This window comes from Amblyomma americanum, chromosome 9 (assembly GCF_052857255.1).
Source record: "Amblyomma americanum isolate KBUSLIRL-KWMA chromosome 9, ASM5285725v1, whole genome shotgun sequence".
Classification (NCBI taxonomy): Eukaryota; Metazoa; Arthropoda; class Arachnida; order Ixodida; family Ixodidae; genus Amblyomma; species Amblyomma americanum.
Genome location: NC_135505.1, coordinates 142,374,749 through 142,394,637, shown reverse-complemented (window position 1 = coordinate 142,394,637; position 19,889 = coordinate 142,374,749). Strand labels below are relative to the sequence as shown.

The following is a 19,889-nucleotide window of genomic DNA, read 5'->3' as shown; positions in this document are numbered from 1 at the left end:
TGTCTACGTCTGCATTGTCTTGTTCGCGTTTCGTTTCTTGCCGATAGTACATAACTTCGTTGAGGGGTGCCATCTAGCTGGGGCCAGCTTTGGTTTTTCATTTCATTTGTTTGAAAAAGGCACAGTGCATTTGACTGTAAGGTAGGTAGTCATGCTCTGACCAGTCAGGTCACATGCTGCAAATGTGTTTTCGGTGCTGAACTTAATGTGGCTGGTTCTGTCAGGTTTTTCATGGTATTTTGTACCAGCTTAAAAGTACTCATTGAATTGTAACGCTAACAAACGAAATTTTGCCATTAGTTTTGATTATTATAACTACCTTGACATGCCGGAGTAATGCCCAGGCTATAAAGCGAGCTCTAAGAAAAGGCTCCAGATGAATTTCACCCCTGTGAGGTTCTTGATGTGCTCTGAAATCTTGATACTGTCGTCCCTCGATGGTTCGAACTCAAAAGAGACCAGACGTCTGTTGTGAAATACGTATGGAGCTTGAAATAAACAGTTTTTTTATTGAAAATGATGGGGAGAGTTAAATTCTGCACGTTTGCTATGGTTCCCTTATTGAAATACGGTTGCCACCACGAAGGAAACGCCTACTTATGTGCTCAGTATCCGAAAGCCTCGGTTAGGACAGGACCTTTTTATTTCCATTGTGATTCTGCAGTGCATTCTGATCCGCTGTTGCTCGGTAAACTCTGCTCTTGTTGCCATACCTTGGCCACACAGGTAACTGCAGAGCCCTGGCGCCTGGAGATCCTGACAAACCGTGCCCTTTGGTGGTGGCGAGGCGTGCAGGCCTGCGGCAGCGCCGAAGCCCAGCGATGGTGGCGCACGGGGTCAACGAGCCTGGAGCCTCCGTTGCCAGGGTTCGAACCCCGGGATCCACCGGAAGGGGGCATCGGATCGGCCAGGCCTCTCCATGGGTGGTCGCATATATCCATACCAGGTGAGAGTCTGGTTGCTATTACTGATCACATCTTGTGCAGTTAATGCAAAGATTGTAGAGTAATTAGTGAAGAGAGCTGCACTCTGCTGGCTAGAGCAGGGGTTGAACATTTTTATTTATTTATTCAAATACTTCACATGCCCTTTTTGGAGTGTTGTGTGCGGGGCACGTACACGAACCTCCCAGAAACGAGCAAAAACAAAGGTAAAATCGAAGGATTATACGTTTGTTGACAGTAGTTAAGGGGCAGGTCGTCAAGCACTAGAAATCAGGGGAACCTTTATGCAATAATTGATCCCCCTCTCTGATTATTTGCATGTGCAGACAAGGAGACCCTGGTGACTGACTCGGGCAAGCTGCAGGTGTTGGACCAGCTGCTGAGGAAGCTCAAGGCCGAGGGCCATCGTGTGCTCATCTACTCGCAGATGACGCGCATGATCGACCTGCTCGAGGCAAGTCTCCTTCCTGCACATCATGCCACCTTTTTTGTGTGGACTTGCTTGTTGTTCAGTCTGTGTGCTTCCTGAAGGTTGCATGTCAAGGAGACAGTGCGGTTCACACGTCGACTCCTTTATTGCAGGAGTTCCCAAACTGCATTCTGCGGAATGCTTTCCTTCCATGGACTACTTTCGCAGTTCCTTGAGCACCTGGAGTCATGCATGCCTCAACCCTCACTTTATTTTAGGACTAATCCTACTCTGATTGCTTATAGCTGATTGTATATAACCAGTCATTATATTTTGAACTGGGGCATCTTTTGTGGGACCGTGTGTCTGCGAACCCAAGCCACACTGGGCTCTCCAGCATCTTTTTGAAAGCTGCTGGAGTTCTAGGGATAAACTGATTGAAAACTTCTTTGTTGTTCATTTTTCTGTCCCTAGTCGGAGGAAGTTTTTTTTTTTTTTGTCCTGTAGTGACAGTTTTCTGTGCGGTGGGAATTTTGAGGCATAGAGACCTCTGAAGTGAGGTTAGCAGGTATGTCTCTTAAACATGCTTGGTAAGAGAATACAGTTGAATCCCGCCACAACGAATACCGCTACAATGAAATTTCCGAGACAACGAATAATTCTTAATTCCTTAATTCCCCGTCAGTATCCCATAGAAATTAATGCCCTAAGTTTCTCTGCACAACGAGCCATTTTTGCAGAGTGTTTTTGCTTCAACGAAATTTTCGCGGTCAAAATCGAAATCAGAAGAGAAGTCCAAGTCAAATCCAAAGCCATGGTACGCACGAAATCACGTGACTTTTTGGCTTTTTTTCGTGGTCACTCCACTCGCAGCGTGTCTCTTCGACAACAACGAGCTTTCATCCGTGCGTGGGACAAGATGTCAACGCAAGTGACGAAACGCAAAATGCTTTCCCTCGAGCAGAAAGCCGAAATCATCGCCCAAGCGGAGAGCGGAAGGAAAAAAGCGGCAGTCGCTGAAGACTTTGGAATTCCAGCAGCTTCGCTGTCTATGATTCTAGGAAATAAAGACAGCGTAAAAAAGGCACTTGCTTCAGGCACATCTTCCAAGCACAAAAAGGTGACGCGGCCCTTCCATGAAGAGTTGTACAATGCAGTGCATGCGTGGTTTGTTGAAGCACGAGCCAAGAACGTCCCCCTCACCGGAAGCATCGTCCAGCAAAAAATCCTTGAGCTATGTGCGCCTATTCGGCATTGACGATTCTGAAGCCAGCGTTGGCTGGGTGAACCGTTTCAAGGCCCGCTATAACATCATTGGAAAAGTGTTGTGCGGCGAATCGATGTCCGCAGACGTTGACGGAGCAACTGCTTGGAAGGTGAGCAACGTGGCCGGCATTTTAAGCAACTTTGCGCCGGCAGACATCTACAGCACCGATGAGACCGGGCTACTCTGCAAGATGTTGCCGGCCAGGACGCTTGACTTAAAGGAGCAGCGTTGTCGCAGTGGCAAACACTGCAAAAAACATGTGACAGTGCTGCTTTGCACTAACATGGATGGCTGTGACAAGCGTCTGCCGTTAGTCATTGGAAAAAGTGCCATGCCGCACTGTTTCAAGGGATCCCGTAGCCTACCTGTGCAGTACAAGGCAAACAACATGTCATGGATGACCCGCGCTATTTTCACCGAGTGGATGGTGGCATTCGACTGTGACATGAAGCGGCAGGGCCGTAATGTTTGCTTTCTTCTGGACAATTGTTCAGCCCATCACTCCGAAGAAGTCAAGCTCACTAACACAGAGCTGGGGTTTTTCCCTCCGAATTGCACAGCCGAATTGTCCTACAGCCTCTCGACCAGGGTGTGATTCTGAGCCTGAAGTGCGCTTACCGCGGGAGGTTAATTCAGGAGCTGCTCTTGAACAGTGAAACCGGCCGAGACACGAAGGTGGACATGTACGTGGTGCTGCAAATTATGTCTGCTGCATGGAACATACGGGGTCGCTCAATAATTGCAAACTGTTTCAGGCATGCCGGATTTGCCGAAGATATACCTGTAGACTCTGCTGGCGTAACACCAGACATTACAGACGACGACGAAGAGGCGTCACCGACAGCGGGGGTCGCGGCCGCTGAAAAACGCCGGAAAAAATGGAAAACGTGCGCCTAATCTCGAGCTTGATGAATACATCAGCGCTGACGATTGTGTTATATAGTTCACGAAGAGGTGAGTGATGAGCAGATCAAAGCTGCCCGGAATGATGAGGACTCTTCCGGTGTCGAAGATGACGTACAAGACGTGCCCGCTGCAACAAGTGCCTCACAGGTGATGGACGCTTTCGATGTAATCAGGAATTTCGTTGCTGTCCGTGATGATGATGTCGCAATGGGTCTGTTGACTGAATACGAAAATTGCGTGATGGCGTTGCTCGCCGTGAAGTGCAGGCAAGCCAACCTTACCGATTTTTGGCATTAAAAGTTACTGCTGCTGCTTGGGCAATTTTTTCTGTGTTTCACATCAAATTTTTGCAATAACTAAGTTCCGCGGAAACAATTTTTTTTTTTCGGGCACCGTGAATTTCGTTGTAGCGGGATTCAACTGTAACCAGTTTTAAGTTTCCCCATTCACGGTAGCTCGGTGGTTAGGGCGCTTAACTGCTGAGCCCTTGCAGAATTAAAAGAAAATATCCGAGACCGGCAAACCCGACACAAAGAAAAATATCTTGTTTCAGTGCCTCGCACGTATTCATATACTCAATCATTATGCTACACTGTACCAAAACTACTGAATAAGTTGCATGCAACTGGATTCGGTCCAGTATATGAGTCTAATCGCCGAATTTGTCTTTTTTGCCGTGAAAAACTGTTGTGAACCTAGTGTTGCTTTGTATCTAGAATGTTATCTTGATGTATTCTAATTTTAAGACTGTGTTTTTAGGATGCGTCTAATTTTCTGTTTTTGTGCTTTACTGTGTGTCTTATTTTCATACGGACAAAAGTAATAATATGAAACTCTTCGATGTATAAAATAATGCAAACTGATCTTTCTCCTAGCTGTTGCTCTGCCAATTATTGTAGGGGGCCAGGGCCTTGTCAAGCTGTCTTTCACAGCTTTTAGTCCTGGCCCCTTTTCTTTTCGACGAAAAGAAAAAATAAACTTGACTTGACTTGAGCCCGAGGGCGTAGATTCCATCCTTACTGCAGCGGCCGCGTTTCAATGGAGGCGAAACGCAAGACACCTGTTTACTGTGTGATAATGTCAGTGGATGTTATAGAACCCTAGGTGGTCGAAATTAATCTGGAACCCTCCACTACGGCGTCCCTCCTAGCCCATGTTGCTTCAGGATCAAGCCCCATATATACCATATATATCCTATGTGTTCTAAGTTGACGAAGGCTTTACTGATAGAGCAGGCTAAACATGCAGTGACTTAACAAACTTTCACGGTTGAGTTGCACATGAAAAGTGCACTTTTTCTTTAAACAGAGTTTGAAAGGAATGCGATCATGAAGCACACCACGAGTACACTAAATTGCATCCACTCCATACAATTCGTACAAATGGCCTCAACACACGTACCGTGCCATGTGAAAAATAGCCACAGTGCTTTGGGAATGGCTGAACCATAATATTTGGGGAATTTCAGCGAACGTTACCGTCAAAGAAACAGTGAGTCTAACATCTAACATCTGCATTCTCTTCTCTCTTAGTACTCTGAATTCTCATTAATTTGAACTTGCTTAAACAGTCACTTCATTCAAATGTAATTCAAACAAGTTCCAGCTGTCCTTCAGGTTTGAATTATTGAGAGGCAATTGTGGATTCTCTCTTTGTGCATCTCAGCATTGTTCGGTGTCTATACCATGGGCATGATGACCTCTCTGTGCTCAGTCAAACTGATGCCACAGCACCACCTTTCGTGTTGAAGTCAAAGTTGTTTCTTTGCAGTGAAGGCAATTGTCGGGATAAAATCTCTAACTGTATGATCTCTGACTGCATTGAGATGCCGTTTGGACTTTTTCAGGGCCTCTGAAGTTTTTGTCATTTGTTGTGAATGCGGAACGGAAAGTGGGCTCAGCATTGTGTTTGCAGATTTTTTGCATGCATACTGTTTGTTCAAAGTCATGGGTTCTAGTACCAATGGAGGAGTGATGAAGGCGTGCACAGAAAAACAACACACTCGTATGTGGCCATCTCTGTGTGTGCAGGAGTACATGTGGCACCGGAAGCACACGTACATGAGGCTGGACGGTTCCTCTAAGATCTCGGACCGAAGGGACATGGTGGCCGACTTCCAGAACAGGTGACGTATTTTAAGAAATTTTTTTTTGCCAGCAGTAGATAACTCATCGGCTTGTGCAGTTATGCAGACTTTGCGGTCATAGTTCGCATGAAATCACATTATAGTAAAAGCTTGTTAATCCGAACCCTGTTAATTCTGAAATCCGGGTAATTCAAACTGTTGGCGCAGTCCCGGCCAACGCCCATGTAAGTCTGTGGCATTGCACGTTCGCTGATTTGGACGTTGCAGGTCTCGTACCGGTTCATTTGAATGGGCTCCCGAAGGGAGGCCGTGTCCAGGTACTGGCACAGCAAGGGAGTGTCCGAATAGCCCTGCCCAAACCTGAAATCTATGCTGCAGAGTCGCTCGCACATCTCTACACACGCACCATGGCAGGCATGACGATAAACGGATGGCGCTCTCTCCAAGATGTTACATTGTGTAGTTTCGATGTTGCTTTTCTGAGCTTTGCGCCAGCTCACATCAGCCACTGATTGGCGCGGATCGCTAGGCTTTTCTATTCCCTTTCTTTTCTCGATGCTTCGGCACTGCTGAGCGTTACCGTCTACGTGGTTATCCTGTTCTTCCAATATGCTGAAACTACGCACTCGTCACGTGCAGTTTTCAGCTTGTGTGGTGAACCCTTCTCACACGTGACACCGCCACTTGTTAGGTGTGCGACGTGCAGTGGAGTCGTGGTGGAGCTCCAGCGCCAAAGATAGTCAGTGCCACGCCATTCTCATCTCAAGAAGCAAGCAACCATTACCCAGCCTTTCATCGAATATATTTAACATGGTGCAAGTGGTTGGTTCTTCAAGTCATTTCGGGGCCATTCGATAATTCGGAGTTTCAGACAATTTGGAAAATTTTTCGCCAGTTCCTTAAAAGTTAGAAGAGTTTGTACTGTAATACATAGGAAATTGCACGACCCATTTCTTACAGTAATCGGTTGCATAATTCCCCCCCTCCTTACACAACGTGACTTCCTTCACAGTTTCAGTTTTTTTTACTCCTTTCTTTTTTTCTTGCAAGGAAGGTTGCTTCCTTTCTAAAATGGGTGGCCAATTCCCCACCTCCTCCCATTTCTTCCTTGTGTACTTGATATGATGCTAGCACATGCAGCCTAACTAGAAGGAAGCCAAAATGTTGAAACTTCTCTCTGGCATCATGCGACACATGCCTGACATTGATGACCCCCTCCCTTTCTCATCTTGCAGGTCGGACATCTTCGTGTTCCTTCTGAGCACCCGTGCTGGTGGTTTGGGCATCAACCTCACTGCAGCAGACACTGTGAGTGGTGCCTTTATGCCCTCGTGCGTCAGAAACATAACGCTGTGCTCATTCCCCATTCCGTTTTTTTAGTGTTTTGTTGAATTATGACTGTTTTAATCGCTTAACACTGCTTGCAATCAGCAACAGGACAGGCGACCATGTTCTGCACTTGGCTTTGATCTTTGCGGTCAAGCTGGTGTCCTTCATTGATGCATAAGGTACTTGACAACCGCTGGTAGCTTGTTGCGGTGATTCATCGCTGTGTGTCTTATGCTTTTCTGTCTGTGTGCCCGAAAACCAGTGATAGGCATTGTCCGCCTTCTCCAAGGCTGTCATTCTTGGTCTGCCGCTGTAATAATTGCAGTGTGAAGTCACTCGGAAAGCAGGGTTCCATCCTGGACTGGGTGGTGATCCATTTAAAGAGAAATGTTTTGGCATGGCAACACGAACGAGACAGACAAAAACATGTAAGGCGCTCTGTATTAACCGTGTTGTCTGGACGAAGCACCTTTCTTCATGTGAAAATGTATAGTAGTTTGTTGTGCTGTAATGAGCAGCTTCAAGCATGTGGAAACATTGACAGAAGTCCTCTCTGTTTCGTTTTGTCACCTTTCTCTATCATTTGTGAGCACAGCTGGGCATTTAGTACTACCGTGTTTGTTGACCTACGAGTATATTTGCACGTTGGAGGTCATTTCAAGTGTGAGGTTAATACAGTAAAAGCTTGGTATTTCGGAAATTTGGATCATGATTTGAACTGCTGGCTGGAACCTGGTCAACGCTCATGTAAATCTATGCGTCGCATGCTTGCTAATTCGGACACCACAGTCTCACACCAGATATTTGTACGGACTCCGAAGGGAAGCCGCGTTTCAGGTATGATCGGCCAGCATCAACCAACCTAACCGAGCAGAGCACCGTTTTGGATGCTAACTGGCGCGATATGCGTACACGATAATGCACAACATGCTAAAGGTGTCTAATCATGGCTGTGACACGGTGACGGTGGAGCTCCATCACGTCGCACTGTGAAGGATGCGGGAGGCCCTTATGATTTTGGAGCAGTTCTGCTTTGATGCTTCCGACAGTAAGCACACGATAAAAGGTTCACGGAAACATGAAAAGCATTCATTGGTGCACAGTTCTCATCTTAAAATCGGGCAGTTATTGCTGAGTCTTCCACCGTGCTGCCAGCAATTCCTGACAGTTTTTTTTTTTTTTTTCGGGGAAATTCTATAATTCGAACTTTCAGATAATTTGAACATTAATTCAAACATTTTTTCCGGTCCCTTGAAGTTTTGAATTGATGAGCTCTTACTGTACCCCTGGATCACCTATGCATCTAAAAATGGACTTCTCCCAAGTCACACAAATGTCTAAATTCAGTGCAGTCCATGGGTGGTGTGCATGCGGATGGAGTTTGCGTGGTTCACACTGTTCCTTTCTAAGAGGTGCTTGTGTGTGCAGGTGATCTTCTACGACAGCGACTGGAACCCGACTGTGGACCAGCAGGCCATGGACCGGGCCCACCGGCTGGGACAGACCAAGCAGGTCACTGTCTACCGGCTGCTCTGCAAGGGTTCCATCGAGGAGCGCATCCTACAGAGGGCACGTGAGAAGAGCGAGGTATGACGGCAAACTGGCGCCATCTTACTTGAAAGGATGGGGGTTCATGGTGCCAATCATTTTGTGCAGCCATTTGCAGAGAGGCGAATCTTGTTCAGGGTTGGCGTGCGACAACATCAAGACATGATATCTTGTGGTGCTGTCTTAGCAGTTATTGTCTGGATTGAGACCTGGTTTGCTGCAGCATACATAGATTTTCTGTTTGGAATGCAGTTAATTTAAATTTCTTGAGATCTCGTCAACCTCAAGTGTATTCATAAGCTTCCGTTAGTTCATACTCTGTTTAAATGAGGCCAAAAAGAACCACGACGACAATAACGACAGTCTGTGGAGGTAGCCTCAAATTTAAGGGGGGAAGAGGATCTTAGAAAAAAATTTTTATTAATGAAGTCACAATTATGAAATCTTCAGGGAACATGTATTTTTTGCGTGCCGATTCCAAATATGGGATTTAATGTACAACAATTTCTTGAGCACTTATGCAATATGTTATGTAACTTTTTGTGGAGAGCTTTCAAGAAATCCTGCTGGAGGGAACTTGCTAGAATGCATGCCATTGGTTTCTCTTGACATTAAGCTATGCAATAAAGCTAAAATTATCATCCTGCCTGTCATAGAAGTTGAGTTATAGAATTTTGAAGTCACTTCAGAAACAGGGACAAATTTTTCTTCCTGTTAGTGAAGTACGAAGTTCAAAATCATGTAACTCAACTTCTGTGATAGGCGGGATAATAATTTTACCCTTATTGCATAGCTTGCTGTCAAGACAAGCGGACGACATAAATTCTAGCAAGTTCTCTGCAGCAGGATTTCTTGAAAGCTCTCCACAAAATGTTACATAACATATTGCATCAAGTCCACAAGGACTTGTTGTACATTAAATTAAATCCCATATTTGGAATCAGCACTCAAAAATACATGTTCCCTGATGATTTCATAATTGTGACTTCATTAATAAAATTTTTTTTTAAGACCAGCTTCCCTCCTTAACCTTGGCTTTTCTCCGAGAGTGCAGTGATTTTGATGGTGACAGTGACACGCACCACCAGCGAATGCAGCTTGGAGCAATTGTCAAATTGTTTGCATATTAAAAACCTATGTTGACCATTCTTGACATGCAAGTAAACTAAATATTTTTTTTCCTTGCTTCACGTCATGTGCGCAGATCCAGCGCATGGTGATCAGTGGGGGCAACTTCAAGCCCGACACGCTCAAGCCCAAGGAGGTGGTCTCACTGCTCCTGGACGATGCCGAGCTGGAGCGCAAATGTGAGTGCAGTATAGTGTGAATCTGCAGGATATGACAGTCATAGTGTGCAAAGTTGCTCACACAGGTTTCTGTTTGCATAGTCATTATATTTGCTTGATTTGACCAGTACCACATCATTTTATTATTCATCATAATGCAGCCCCCCTTTCCCTTGTAATGCCCTCCCTATGAGGGACTTTAGGTTAGCAGGAATAAACATGCATGTCAGCGGTATTTAGCAGGTCATGTAGTTGTGAATGAACATGTGGCTGGGTCAGTAAGGTATGGCACATCCCACTGCAATTGCGCTGGCACCTCACTGCGAATGCTGACTGCTTTGTCGGTCTTGTTTGGTGCGCATGAATGGTCCAGTCCGGCAGCGTCAGGAAGAGAGGAAGCAGCTGGAGGACACCCTGGAGAAGCCCAAGGAGCGCAAGAGGCGCAGCGACAAGGGCGAGAAGGTTGGTGTTACATGGCCACGCATTACTATAACCGCCCGATCACCTGTGTAGCCTGGGCCGCCGTGGTGGCTGAGTGGTTATGGTGCTCGGCTGCTGGCCCGAAAGACGCGGGTTCGATCCCAGCCGCTGCGGTCGAATTTCGATGGAGGCGAAATTCTAGAGGCCCGTGTGCTGTGCGATGTCAGTGCACGTTAAAGAACCCCAGGTGGTCGAAATTTCCGGAGCCTTTCACTACGGCGTCCCTCGTAGCCTGAGTCGCTTTGGGACGTTAAGCCTCTATAAAACCAAAAAAAAAAAAATCTGTGTAGCCTGATTGTCTTTTCAGTTTGGTATTTTTGCTCTGTGATAAAATTCATGTGAGTCATCTGACTTCTCTCAGTTTGATGAGAAGGCTGCAGTTTTTTAGCCTTGGGGAACACCAGTGGCTTTGAACAGGTCTTTGCGCCTGACATGCATGCGGATTCATGGCCCTTCAACAAATGCCCCAATCCAGTTAATAATCATTCCCCATTGTGAATCAGTTTTCTGTGCGAAATTATGATGATGATTAGTCCCGAAATAAAATGTGTAAAGAAAAGGCGGGGTTGAGGTGTGCATGGATTTAGTGGCATTGTCCCAGCAAGGTTCTCAGCCTCACTGCTTCATTTGATCCTCAGCAGCCCTTGACTGTGCCCTTGCTACCCACTCTGTCGTTATGGTGTCACATTGTGCAGAACTGGCTGGGTGTTGCTTTATTTTGCGATGCTTGACTAAGCTGGCCTCGTGCTTCCCTCTGCCAGCGCGGGCCCCGCAAGAAGAAGCTGGTGGAGCACAACGTGACGACGAGCGCCCCACCGCCAGTGGTGACGGCGCCGACACCACCCCCGCTGCTGCCATCCTCCCAGCAGGACTCTGAGTCGGTCGTCAGCCTCGACTCGATCCCGCCAAGCCCCTACAGTGAGGTGGGTGTTCCAGGTGGAATGCACCGCAAAGGGTGTACCACAGACAGACAGGCTGTACAAGGAAGGGCGCATCGAGATAAGTGTGCTGGAAACGGTGCACCAGGGAGGCTGTGCCAGACAAAAAGGGTTATCAGGCAGTGTTGCTCCAGAGGTTGTGATTCATGGGTGTACTGGTTGATCCCTTGGGAATTTGTGAGGATAAGGGAGCAATTATTGGCATCCACCCGAACACAGCCATATGGCCACAATAGAAAACATTTGTGAGGATGTCTGAGGAGCCCATTGAAGAGTGCTCTTTTCACAATACTTCAGTGAAAAAGCATTCAGCAAATATGGTACCTGTTCATTCTGTTGGTCCAGCTATGTGTGATGCTGCTGTGCGACAATGCCTAGCCTTCAAGAAAGTGCCACTGAAGTGTACAGAACGCTTAATGAGCATGAATTAATTATGAGTAAGTGCATCTCTCTCCGTCAAGCCAAGAAATGTAAAGTGCTTTGTGAAAGAGTGAAAAATGTTGTAAAGTTAGATATGTCCTCAAAGCCATATCTTCAAAGACAGTTGTTTGGTGCAGAAAGCTATCTCTTTTTGTTACTGCTGCCTAGTTCATTTTCTGTGCGGCAGGTTTGGTTTCAGCGGGTTATTTTTCTCCTAAACTGTTAATCAAAGTATACGTTGTGGTGATTTGAGCTCCTTAGGTGTAGCCATTGGAAGCTGTAATGGCTTGACAGTGTTTCACCGTGTCTGGCACTCAGCAAAATATTGAAACCCAGGGAATTATTAGTGGCCCACTTGAAAAAATTTTACTGGAGTGTCGTACCACAACTGTCTAGTTCCTAACCCAACCACCCTATACCTGAACTACCATAAAAACCGGACTATAGGTCGGAGCGGAATATAGGTCGACCCCCCAAGTAACCAATTCTGAACATGAAAAAAATCTTTTTCAATGGAAAAAGTACAGAAAGTCACCCTTACCTTGAAACAAATGCGGCTCAACAGGTTGCATAATGGTGACAGCATTCATTTTCATTTAAATGCTGCTGATATGTACACCTGGCCAATTTTTTAACAGTATCGCGCGCTCATCGACCCGTGTGTTTCTCTGCACCTTATCATCACGGTACGGAGCGAGCGCCGAAAACAAACGAGGTACAACATGCGTGTACTCTCGCTTGTTTCACCACTCCATGTCGTGATCTCTGCCGCTTTCACGCGGATGCATTCGGCAGTCACAGGCAGCAACCTTGCATGCAGCTCCCAGACAAACTCCGCAACCTTTCCTTCGAATTCTGGATACGCTACGGTCTTCCCACGGAATGATGTTTTCTTGTGTTTGCTGCAAGTTGTAATACGCAGCTTCTGCCTCCACCAGTACCGAATGCTCTTTTCAGATATACTCCAAGTTTGCGCTGTGCCGCCAGGTTGCCATGAGCTTCCGCGTACCAAGTCACGTTTTTCTTGACGGCGACGGTGAATTGCCGTCGGGTTCCGCTCATTTTGAAACAAAATGTGAAAAAGCAGCCTTTAACCAAAATAGCTTTGCAACGACAGAAATGCAAAATGGAGGTACCACGCCGCGCTGCTGCTGATGGCGATGGTGATGGAGGCTGTTGACTTCAGCCACCCATTGTTGCAAGACTTCCGTAGTTTTTCTGCCAATGACCGGTATATAAGGTGGGCATCTACTTTTCGCCATGGTGTCTTTAAAAAAAGTTCGACCTATATTCCAGTTTTTACGGTAGTTGTGTAAAATAATTTGCAAAGGCACTGCAGTTTCTAACAACGTCATCTGTGCAGGATTGATCCAGTAATTCCATTTTTTCACAGTTCATCCTCTTGAATACATTCATTCGTTCTTTTCACTACTTATTAGAGGTAACTTTGTGGCAGTACTGTTCAAAACTTTGTTCTCTGTACCACTTGTGCAGCGGTCCCTGAGCAGTGTGGCCGTGGCACAGGACGACGACAGCAGCGACGGTCCTCTCATCGTCGACGATGGCAGCCCGTCAAGCACTCCGGTGCCACCACTGAACACGGCTGGTGAGGCTCTTGCTACACTGTGCACCCTGTTAGTGCGAAAATCGCTCGCCAGTCATCTTCAAAAAACACACCTGAGAGACGTCAGAAACCAATTTTGAATTAATCAGGTTCCAATTAATTCTGAGGAAGTTCTTAAAGGTTCAAATTCATCTTTATATTTTTTCTTGGCTTCTACAGTGCTTCCCTGCACATCCATTTGCTTTTTAAATCTCCGTAGTAAGCGCTGTTTACTGCGTAAACGTTGTACAAACGTCATACAGTCACTAACTACTCTACGAGTGCAAGAGTATATTCAATGTCATACTGACTTCTTTGCTTTCTTCTTCTTTTTTTCCCCCTCTTATGTTCAGTGGACAGTCCCGGAGCGCCATCTCCAGGCAGCAAGAAGAGTAGGGGAACGGGTCGGAGTAGGGGTCGACCGCGGGGGTCAACACGGAGGGGTGGGGCAGCACTCCGTGGCCGGGGGTCCATGCTGGCAGCCGCCGAGCGAGCGGGAGCCCAAGCTGGGGCCCAAGCTGGCTTTGCGGCCTACGGCTATAGCGTCCCCTGGAACGGAGCCTCATCAACTGGTGAGTTCCGAAAGATTGCATTGTAGTTCATTTTCAGTGCTGACCCGCATAGTGGCTCAGCTGCAGCCAAGAAATTTCATCTATTATACCCGCTTGATTTCATCATACAATTTCTTCAAACTGCCACTTTGATTTCTTGGTCGTCAGGTGTATCACCATCGTCAGGTGTGCTAAAAAATGCTGCCTGTAATTCAAACTCCACACAATTCATGCAAAGTCTTCGTCTCTTTCGAGTTGGAATTATCATGAGTTGATTGCATAAAGCTTGGCTGCGTAGAACAAGGTCGCGGGTTTAAACCCAGCCACAGTGGTTGCACTTTCAGATAGCGGCAAAAAAATTTTTTTTAAATCCGCGCAATACAGTAGCCCACGGGTACTTCGGACTTGTACGATATTTCGGACCTCGATGAGGCACCGTCAGTCACCCCATAGAAGTGCATACATATTTGCGACGGATATTTCGGACTTCAAAAATTCGATTTTTCGGACTAATTTCAGTCGCCTGTGGGCCAAAATCGACCATCTTATCGGCTTTTCGCCAGCCCAAAAGGCACCATGTTGGATTGAGGTGGATTTAACGCTGCAGTTGGATTGGCTTGACATACTTTCGGTACCTCATTGTTGCCAGTAAAGGTCCCTGCGATCTCTTACACTTCGAGGTGGCAGCCGGATTGTCATCGCCGTCAACTTGCTTTTGTCGCTGACGTTGTCACGGGCAGTTATCGCTTGTCTCATACGTTGAAAATTGGTTGTTTGGGGAAGGGAATTGTGCAGGAGCTATCTCACATCTCGGCGTCTCATACGTTGAAAATTGGTTGTTTGGGGAAGGGAATTGTGCAGGAGCTATCTCACATCTCGGCGGGAAGGAATAAAGGAGGGACTGAGAGAAGAAAGGAAGAAAGGGGTGCTGTAGTGGAGGGCTCCGGAATAATTTCAACCACCTGAGGATCTTTAATGTCCACTGACATCACACAGCACATGGGCGCCTTTGCGTTTCGCCTCCATCGAATCGCAGCCACCGCGGTCGGGTTCCAACCCGGGTACTCCGGATCAGTAGCTGAGCAGCCTAACCACTGAGCCACCGCGGCAGGTCTCATACTTTCGCCATTCGCCGTTTCGTCACTTGGGTTTCTCTGACCGTTTTGACCGAGTGGCGCTCAGTCTTCACGAAGTTACATCTGTTCGCCGTTTTGTGATTGCGTCCGGCAGTTCTGCCACTTTGAAAGAAAAGTGCCTTATCTTTGAGTGTGTTTGACGGGCGGTGTGGTGCACACTTGGGTTGTGGACAACATGGCCCCGCCGGGTCCGTCAAAGAAGCGTGGGAAGTATTCCAACTAAATGCGGTGATCTTGTTGCCTAGCTTGAACAATGAAAGCACATTTTTGGCGCAAATACAGGCGCAAATTGTCGCCAGCAAGAGAAATTTGCTGCAAGGTAAAATCAGTGACATTTTTAAGCCGATTTCATCTGAATAAAGTGATTTTTTTGCACTTCACGCGTTTTTTGGACTGTTCGATTACTCGACCATTTTTTGGGTCTCTTCGAGTCCGAAAAATTGGTCGGCGACTGTACTTGCTCACAGAAGAATGAGCTCTCAAGCAGTTTACATTTCTTGTCGTATTGTTGACATCGGCCTGAGCGTTGGCATAGTTTGAGGTGGGGCAACGGCTGGTCTGGGGCATGCCAGTTGCTGTCGTTTCTTCATACCTGGGGAACGAGAAGTCCGGGATATTTTTAAATCTCGCCAAAGTTAATACGTTAGCTTGATTTTGAACCACTTAATTCTTTTGTTTCCTCTCTATTCATGCCTGTAGCCATGGCTTTTTCAACCACTACACCATTTTGTGAAGCTAAACTATTAGGCAGAGCAGTGGGGTGATGTCATGGATGCGGCGGTTTCAGTTATCATTGTTGCTGTTTTGCTAAGTGAACCGGTGAAAGCTCGAAGAGTTCCAATTCTTATTTTTGTGCTGTTGCATGATCGTGTTAAAAAAAAATGTAGTCAGGCACGAAAGCCAATGCCTAAGATGTGTAACAATGACAGCTGTGAACCAATGCAATACAGCACTATGCGATGTGCCAGGCTTGGAGGCCATGGCTTGCGCCAGTGAAGCGCTGAGAACTGCACTGACACCCAGTTGACCCTCATCCAGCTGCTGAAAGTGCAATGTGCACTAATCATTTCTCAACTTTTATTTTCGGCAATCTTAGGTGGACATCGTTCAGATTAGACAGCGAAAGTGATGCCAAAACTAACCCCAAGTTTGCATTAGAAATATATTCCATGCGCAGTAAGGTGACCAATTTGCAGTCTGTCTAGCAGTCGAAGCAAGCTTAAGCATGAAATGAAATTGAAGGGAAGCTGTGGCACACTCTAGGGCAACTCGTAGATGGTGGTAGCCGCACTTGGGCTCAGTCCTTTGGATGCTGGACTTGCCGCTGCTCTGCCCTCGCCCGCTTCTATTCTCTAAGCTGAACAGCGCTTATAGTCTCTTTGCTGCATTTGTGACTTGAGCAGCTGCTGCTGTTGGTCGCACGTCTTCCAGCAGGACAGCGCATTTGGCATCCCTCGCTTTTTAGTGCTTCACATGCTGTATGGCTTGCCCACTCTTGGGCATTCAGCTGCTTTGACCACCTTGTCACCTTGGTATGCAGCTACATAAAGCTCGCATTGACAACATAGTCAAGCCCTTCTGTCTGTCAACTCATCCAGCACCACCGCACGACAAGGCTGCACCACGAACTACTACTACCAAGTATTTCAAGGTGCAAAATGAATGGATGAAAGGTGATGGTAGATTACAAGAAGTGCCATAGCTGAGTGGAGAAAGGCATCAGGACACAAAACTACTCTAATGGCACTAGCGTTAGATAAGGATCAAAATCTTGTTCCCTATTGGTTACCATTGAGACTGAAAAATTGGAAATGTTTCGGAATCTCCTGCTCCAGCTTAGGCTCCAGTCACCACTGCTTCGGGGCGATGCTCGCCAGAGTTTGCCGGGCAATGAAGCTAAAAGTATGTCATAGTTAATACATATTCACCGCTCTGAGCTAAGGTAAGAGCAGATGCCGGCACAGAGCTAGCAGTTCCATCTCCCGAGCCCTTTTCCACTCGGCCATCGCCGCAGCGATAGGCGCAGCATTAGAAACGGGTGTATGTACCATAAACTGCATCACTAACAAGAGAATAGATGTGCGCACTGATAACAGATGGCACCACTTGGAAGAGCTGCGTGAAGGCATAGATGTCACTAGTGGCTGCGCTGCGTAACTGATGTTTTTGTGACGGACGCACGCCGGGATTGGTTGTTCAGAGTGGCACCAGCATCTCTCTCCATTCTGTGAACAATGTTACCGTAATGGCTTTCAGGAAGGTTAGGAAGAATGCAGAGAAGGCAGGCATGGGATCCGCTTTTTTCACAAGGCCGGCATGCGCATGCGCGCCTCTTTTCCTTCAGCTCCACTGGTTGAAAATGAAGCCGCCTGCCCCTACTGCGCATGCGCAGTTCATGTTAGTGATAGGCGCATGCTACAGATGGCGGCAGCTGTCATGCACGCGTGCGCGGGCACACACACAACACGCACACACTTGCCACTCAGCAGGAGCAGCTGGCTCCTCGTGGGTTTGTCTTCAGTCAGTAGCAGATGACTTTTCTCAACTCCCCAGGGGGCGTTACATCCTGTGAAGAAGGTGGATTTTGGCTGCCGTTTTCGATCCAGGGCCAGTGCATTAACTTGAAGGTCTTAATTGTTTTGCGCCGAAAGCCGTAGTCCACCGAGATTGTTTTGGTCGATACTGGGTGGCCGGTGCGAAGTCCCCCACGAGAGGCCCGGCGTTCGTCATTGACTTGTTTCCACTCATGCAAGGGCGTACTAAGTAAACACTCTGTCCAGAGGCATAGTACCGGCAATGTTTGCCATCCGCCGTTCATTGTGACGCACCTCGAAAAGTATTGCCTAAGCAATACTCTTTGAGATGCGTCATAATGAACGGTGGATGGCAAACGTTGCGGGTTTTTTAAAAGTGCTTCGTATTGGAAGAGGGTGTTGGGACTCCGCTGAAAACCTAACCCACCTTTTACCTTGAAGGAAAGTGTGAGGCCACGGGGCCGGTGCCGGACAGCTGGCAAGGAACAAACTGAGCACTTGCAGCAGAATAATTACTACTCGCTAGGCGGCTTCATTTGTCCTCGTCAACTTGCGGTCCTCGTTTACCCACCCTGCTCCGGCATTCACGCATTCTTCATTTATTCGTTGTCCCTCAGTCGAGGGAGAGGAGGTGGGCCGTCTGCACCGAGTGCTTGTCTACCTTCCAACGCGCCCATTTTCTCTGGAGGTTTGAAGTGGAAAGCTTCACTACCCTAGGTAAAGCAGTCGTCGGGTAGGTCGGAGAATGACCTTGAATCACCTTCAGCCCAACCACGACCATATGTGGTACAGTTATGGTGTCGAACCCTTGACCCCTGACCATGACCTTTGACAATGGGTGACCTTTGGGTTGACCTTAAGAACATTCGATGGGGCGATGTGAATCCAAGTGATGACATCCGATGACATGGTCGCAAGACTATGTGGTACACGTCATAGCTACGTGATCGTGTGGGTATACATACATAGAATGGTTGTCGCGAGCGTGTAGCGGAGCTGGCATCGACGAGCCTCAGACGCTTAGCAAGCGTCCTTGCTTTTCGCTGAATTCCAGGGTTAGCCAAGTTAAGCCACTGCCAATTTTTAGTTGTTGGCGGCATTATGAAGTGGACACGGCTCCTTCGTCCGCTCTTTAATTGGACTCTGAGGGACGACTCAATTCAGTAATGGTTCTCCGTAATAATAATAATTGGTTTTGGGGGAAAGGAAATGGCGCAGGATCTGTCTCATATATCGTTGGACACCTGAACCGCGCCTTAAGGGAAGGGATAAAGGAGGGAGTGAAAGAAGTGCCGTAGTGGAGGGCTCCGGAATAATTAAGACCAGCCGGGGATCTTTAACGTGCACTGACATCGCACAGCACACGGGCGCCTTTGCGTTTTTCCTCCATAAAAACGCAGCCGCCGCGGTCGGGTTCGAACACGGGAACTCCGGATCAGTAGCCGATCCCACTGAGCCACCGCGGCGGGCTAATGGTTCTCCGTAAAAATTGACACTCTGGCTCTTTCTGTGTATATTGACATTTGTCCGGCAGCAAAAGAGGTATTGATTGCCGATAAAATTGTGTTTAAATATATCTTCCCGCCAGACCTTTCAGCCTTGTGACGGTCGGCCACCGCTTTGAAGTGAATGGCGATGTAGCGTAGCACCTGTGATCCGCGCCCAAAATTGGTGTCGACGTAGAGACATTTTACTTGCGTAATCAGCAGGTGATGGCAACACCTGTGTTTCGCTTTTTTTTTTTTGGAGAGGGGAATCGAGGGGTATTCTAGATTATAAAAGCCTCGTTTGCGATGATAGTGGTCTCTTTGGGAATAGAAATCGGTGCGCTATCCATACAGGCCAACTTGTATTTCTCATCAGCCGCAGCAGTGGCTCAGTGGTTATGGCGTTCGGCTGCTGACCCGAATGACGCTGGTTCGATCCCGGCCGCGGCGGTCGAATTATCGGTGGAGGCGAAATTCTAGAGTCCCGCGTACTGTGCGATGTCAGTGCACGTTAAAGAACCCAAGGTGGTCGAAATTTCCGGAGCCCTCAACTGCGGCGTCCCTCATAAAAATTGAAAACTGGTTTTGGGGGAAAGGAACTGGCGCAGTATCTGTCTCACATATTGGTGGACACCTGAACCGCGCGGTAAGGAAATGATAAAGGAGGGAGTGAAAGAAGAGGTGCCGTAGTGGAGGGCGCCGGAATAATTTCGACCACCTGGGGATCTTCCGAAGTTCCCGGGTACGAACCCGACCGCGGCGGCTTCGTTTTTATGGAGGCAAAACGCTAAGGCGCCCGTGTGCTGTGCGATGTCAGTGCACCTTAAAGATCCCCAGGTGGTCGAAATTATTCCGGAGCCCTCCACTACGGCACATCTCTCTTCCTTTCTTCTTTCACTCCTTCCTTTATCTCTTCCCTTACGGTGCGGTTCAGGTGTCCAACGATATGAGACAGATACTGCGCC

General features: G+C 47.4%; 1 protein-coding gene across 2 annotated transcripts in view; it reads left to right on the top strand.

Annotated features, from left to right (window-relative positions):
* Positions 1–19,889, top strand: part of Ino80 (chromatin-remodeling ATPase INO80) — a 75,797-nt gene that overhangs the window by 35,544 nt on the left and 20,364 nt on the right. For both annotated transcript variants that reach the window (XM_077637810.1, XM_077637809.1), the window contains exons 24-33: positions 727–946; positions 1,271–1,398; positions 5,557–5,651; positions 6,848–6,920; positions 8,370–8,528; positions 9,694–9,796; positions 10,149–10,237; positions 11,017–11,178; positions 13,108–13,219; positions 13,570–13,788. In XM_077637810.1, coding sequence (XP_077493936.1) covers positions 727–946; positions 1,271–1,398; positions 5,557–5,651; positions 6,848–6,920; positions 8,370–8,528; positions 9,694–9,796; positions 10,149–10,237; positions 11,017–11,178; positions 13,108–13,219; positions 13,570–13,788 — 1,360 coding nt within the window. The remainder of the gene's footprint in view (positions 1–726; positions 947–1,270; positions 1,399–5,556; positions 5,652–6,847; positions 6,921–8,369; positions 8,529–9,693; positions 9,797–10,148; positions 10,238–11,016; positions 11,179–13,107; positions 13,220–13,569; positions 13,789–19,889) is intronic.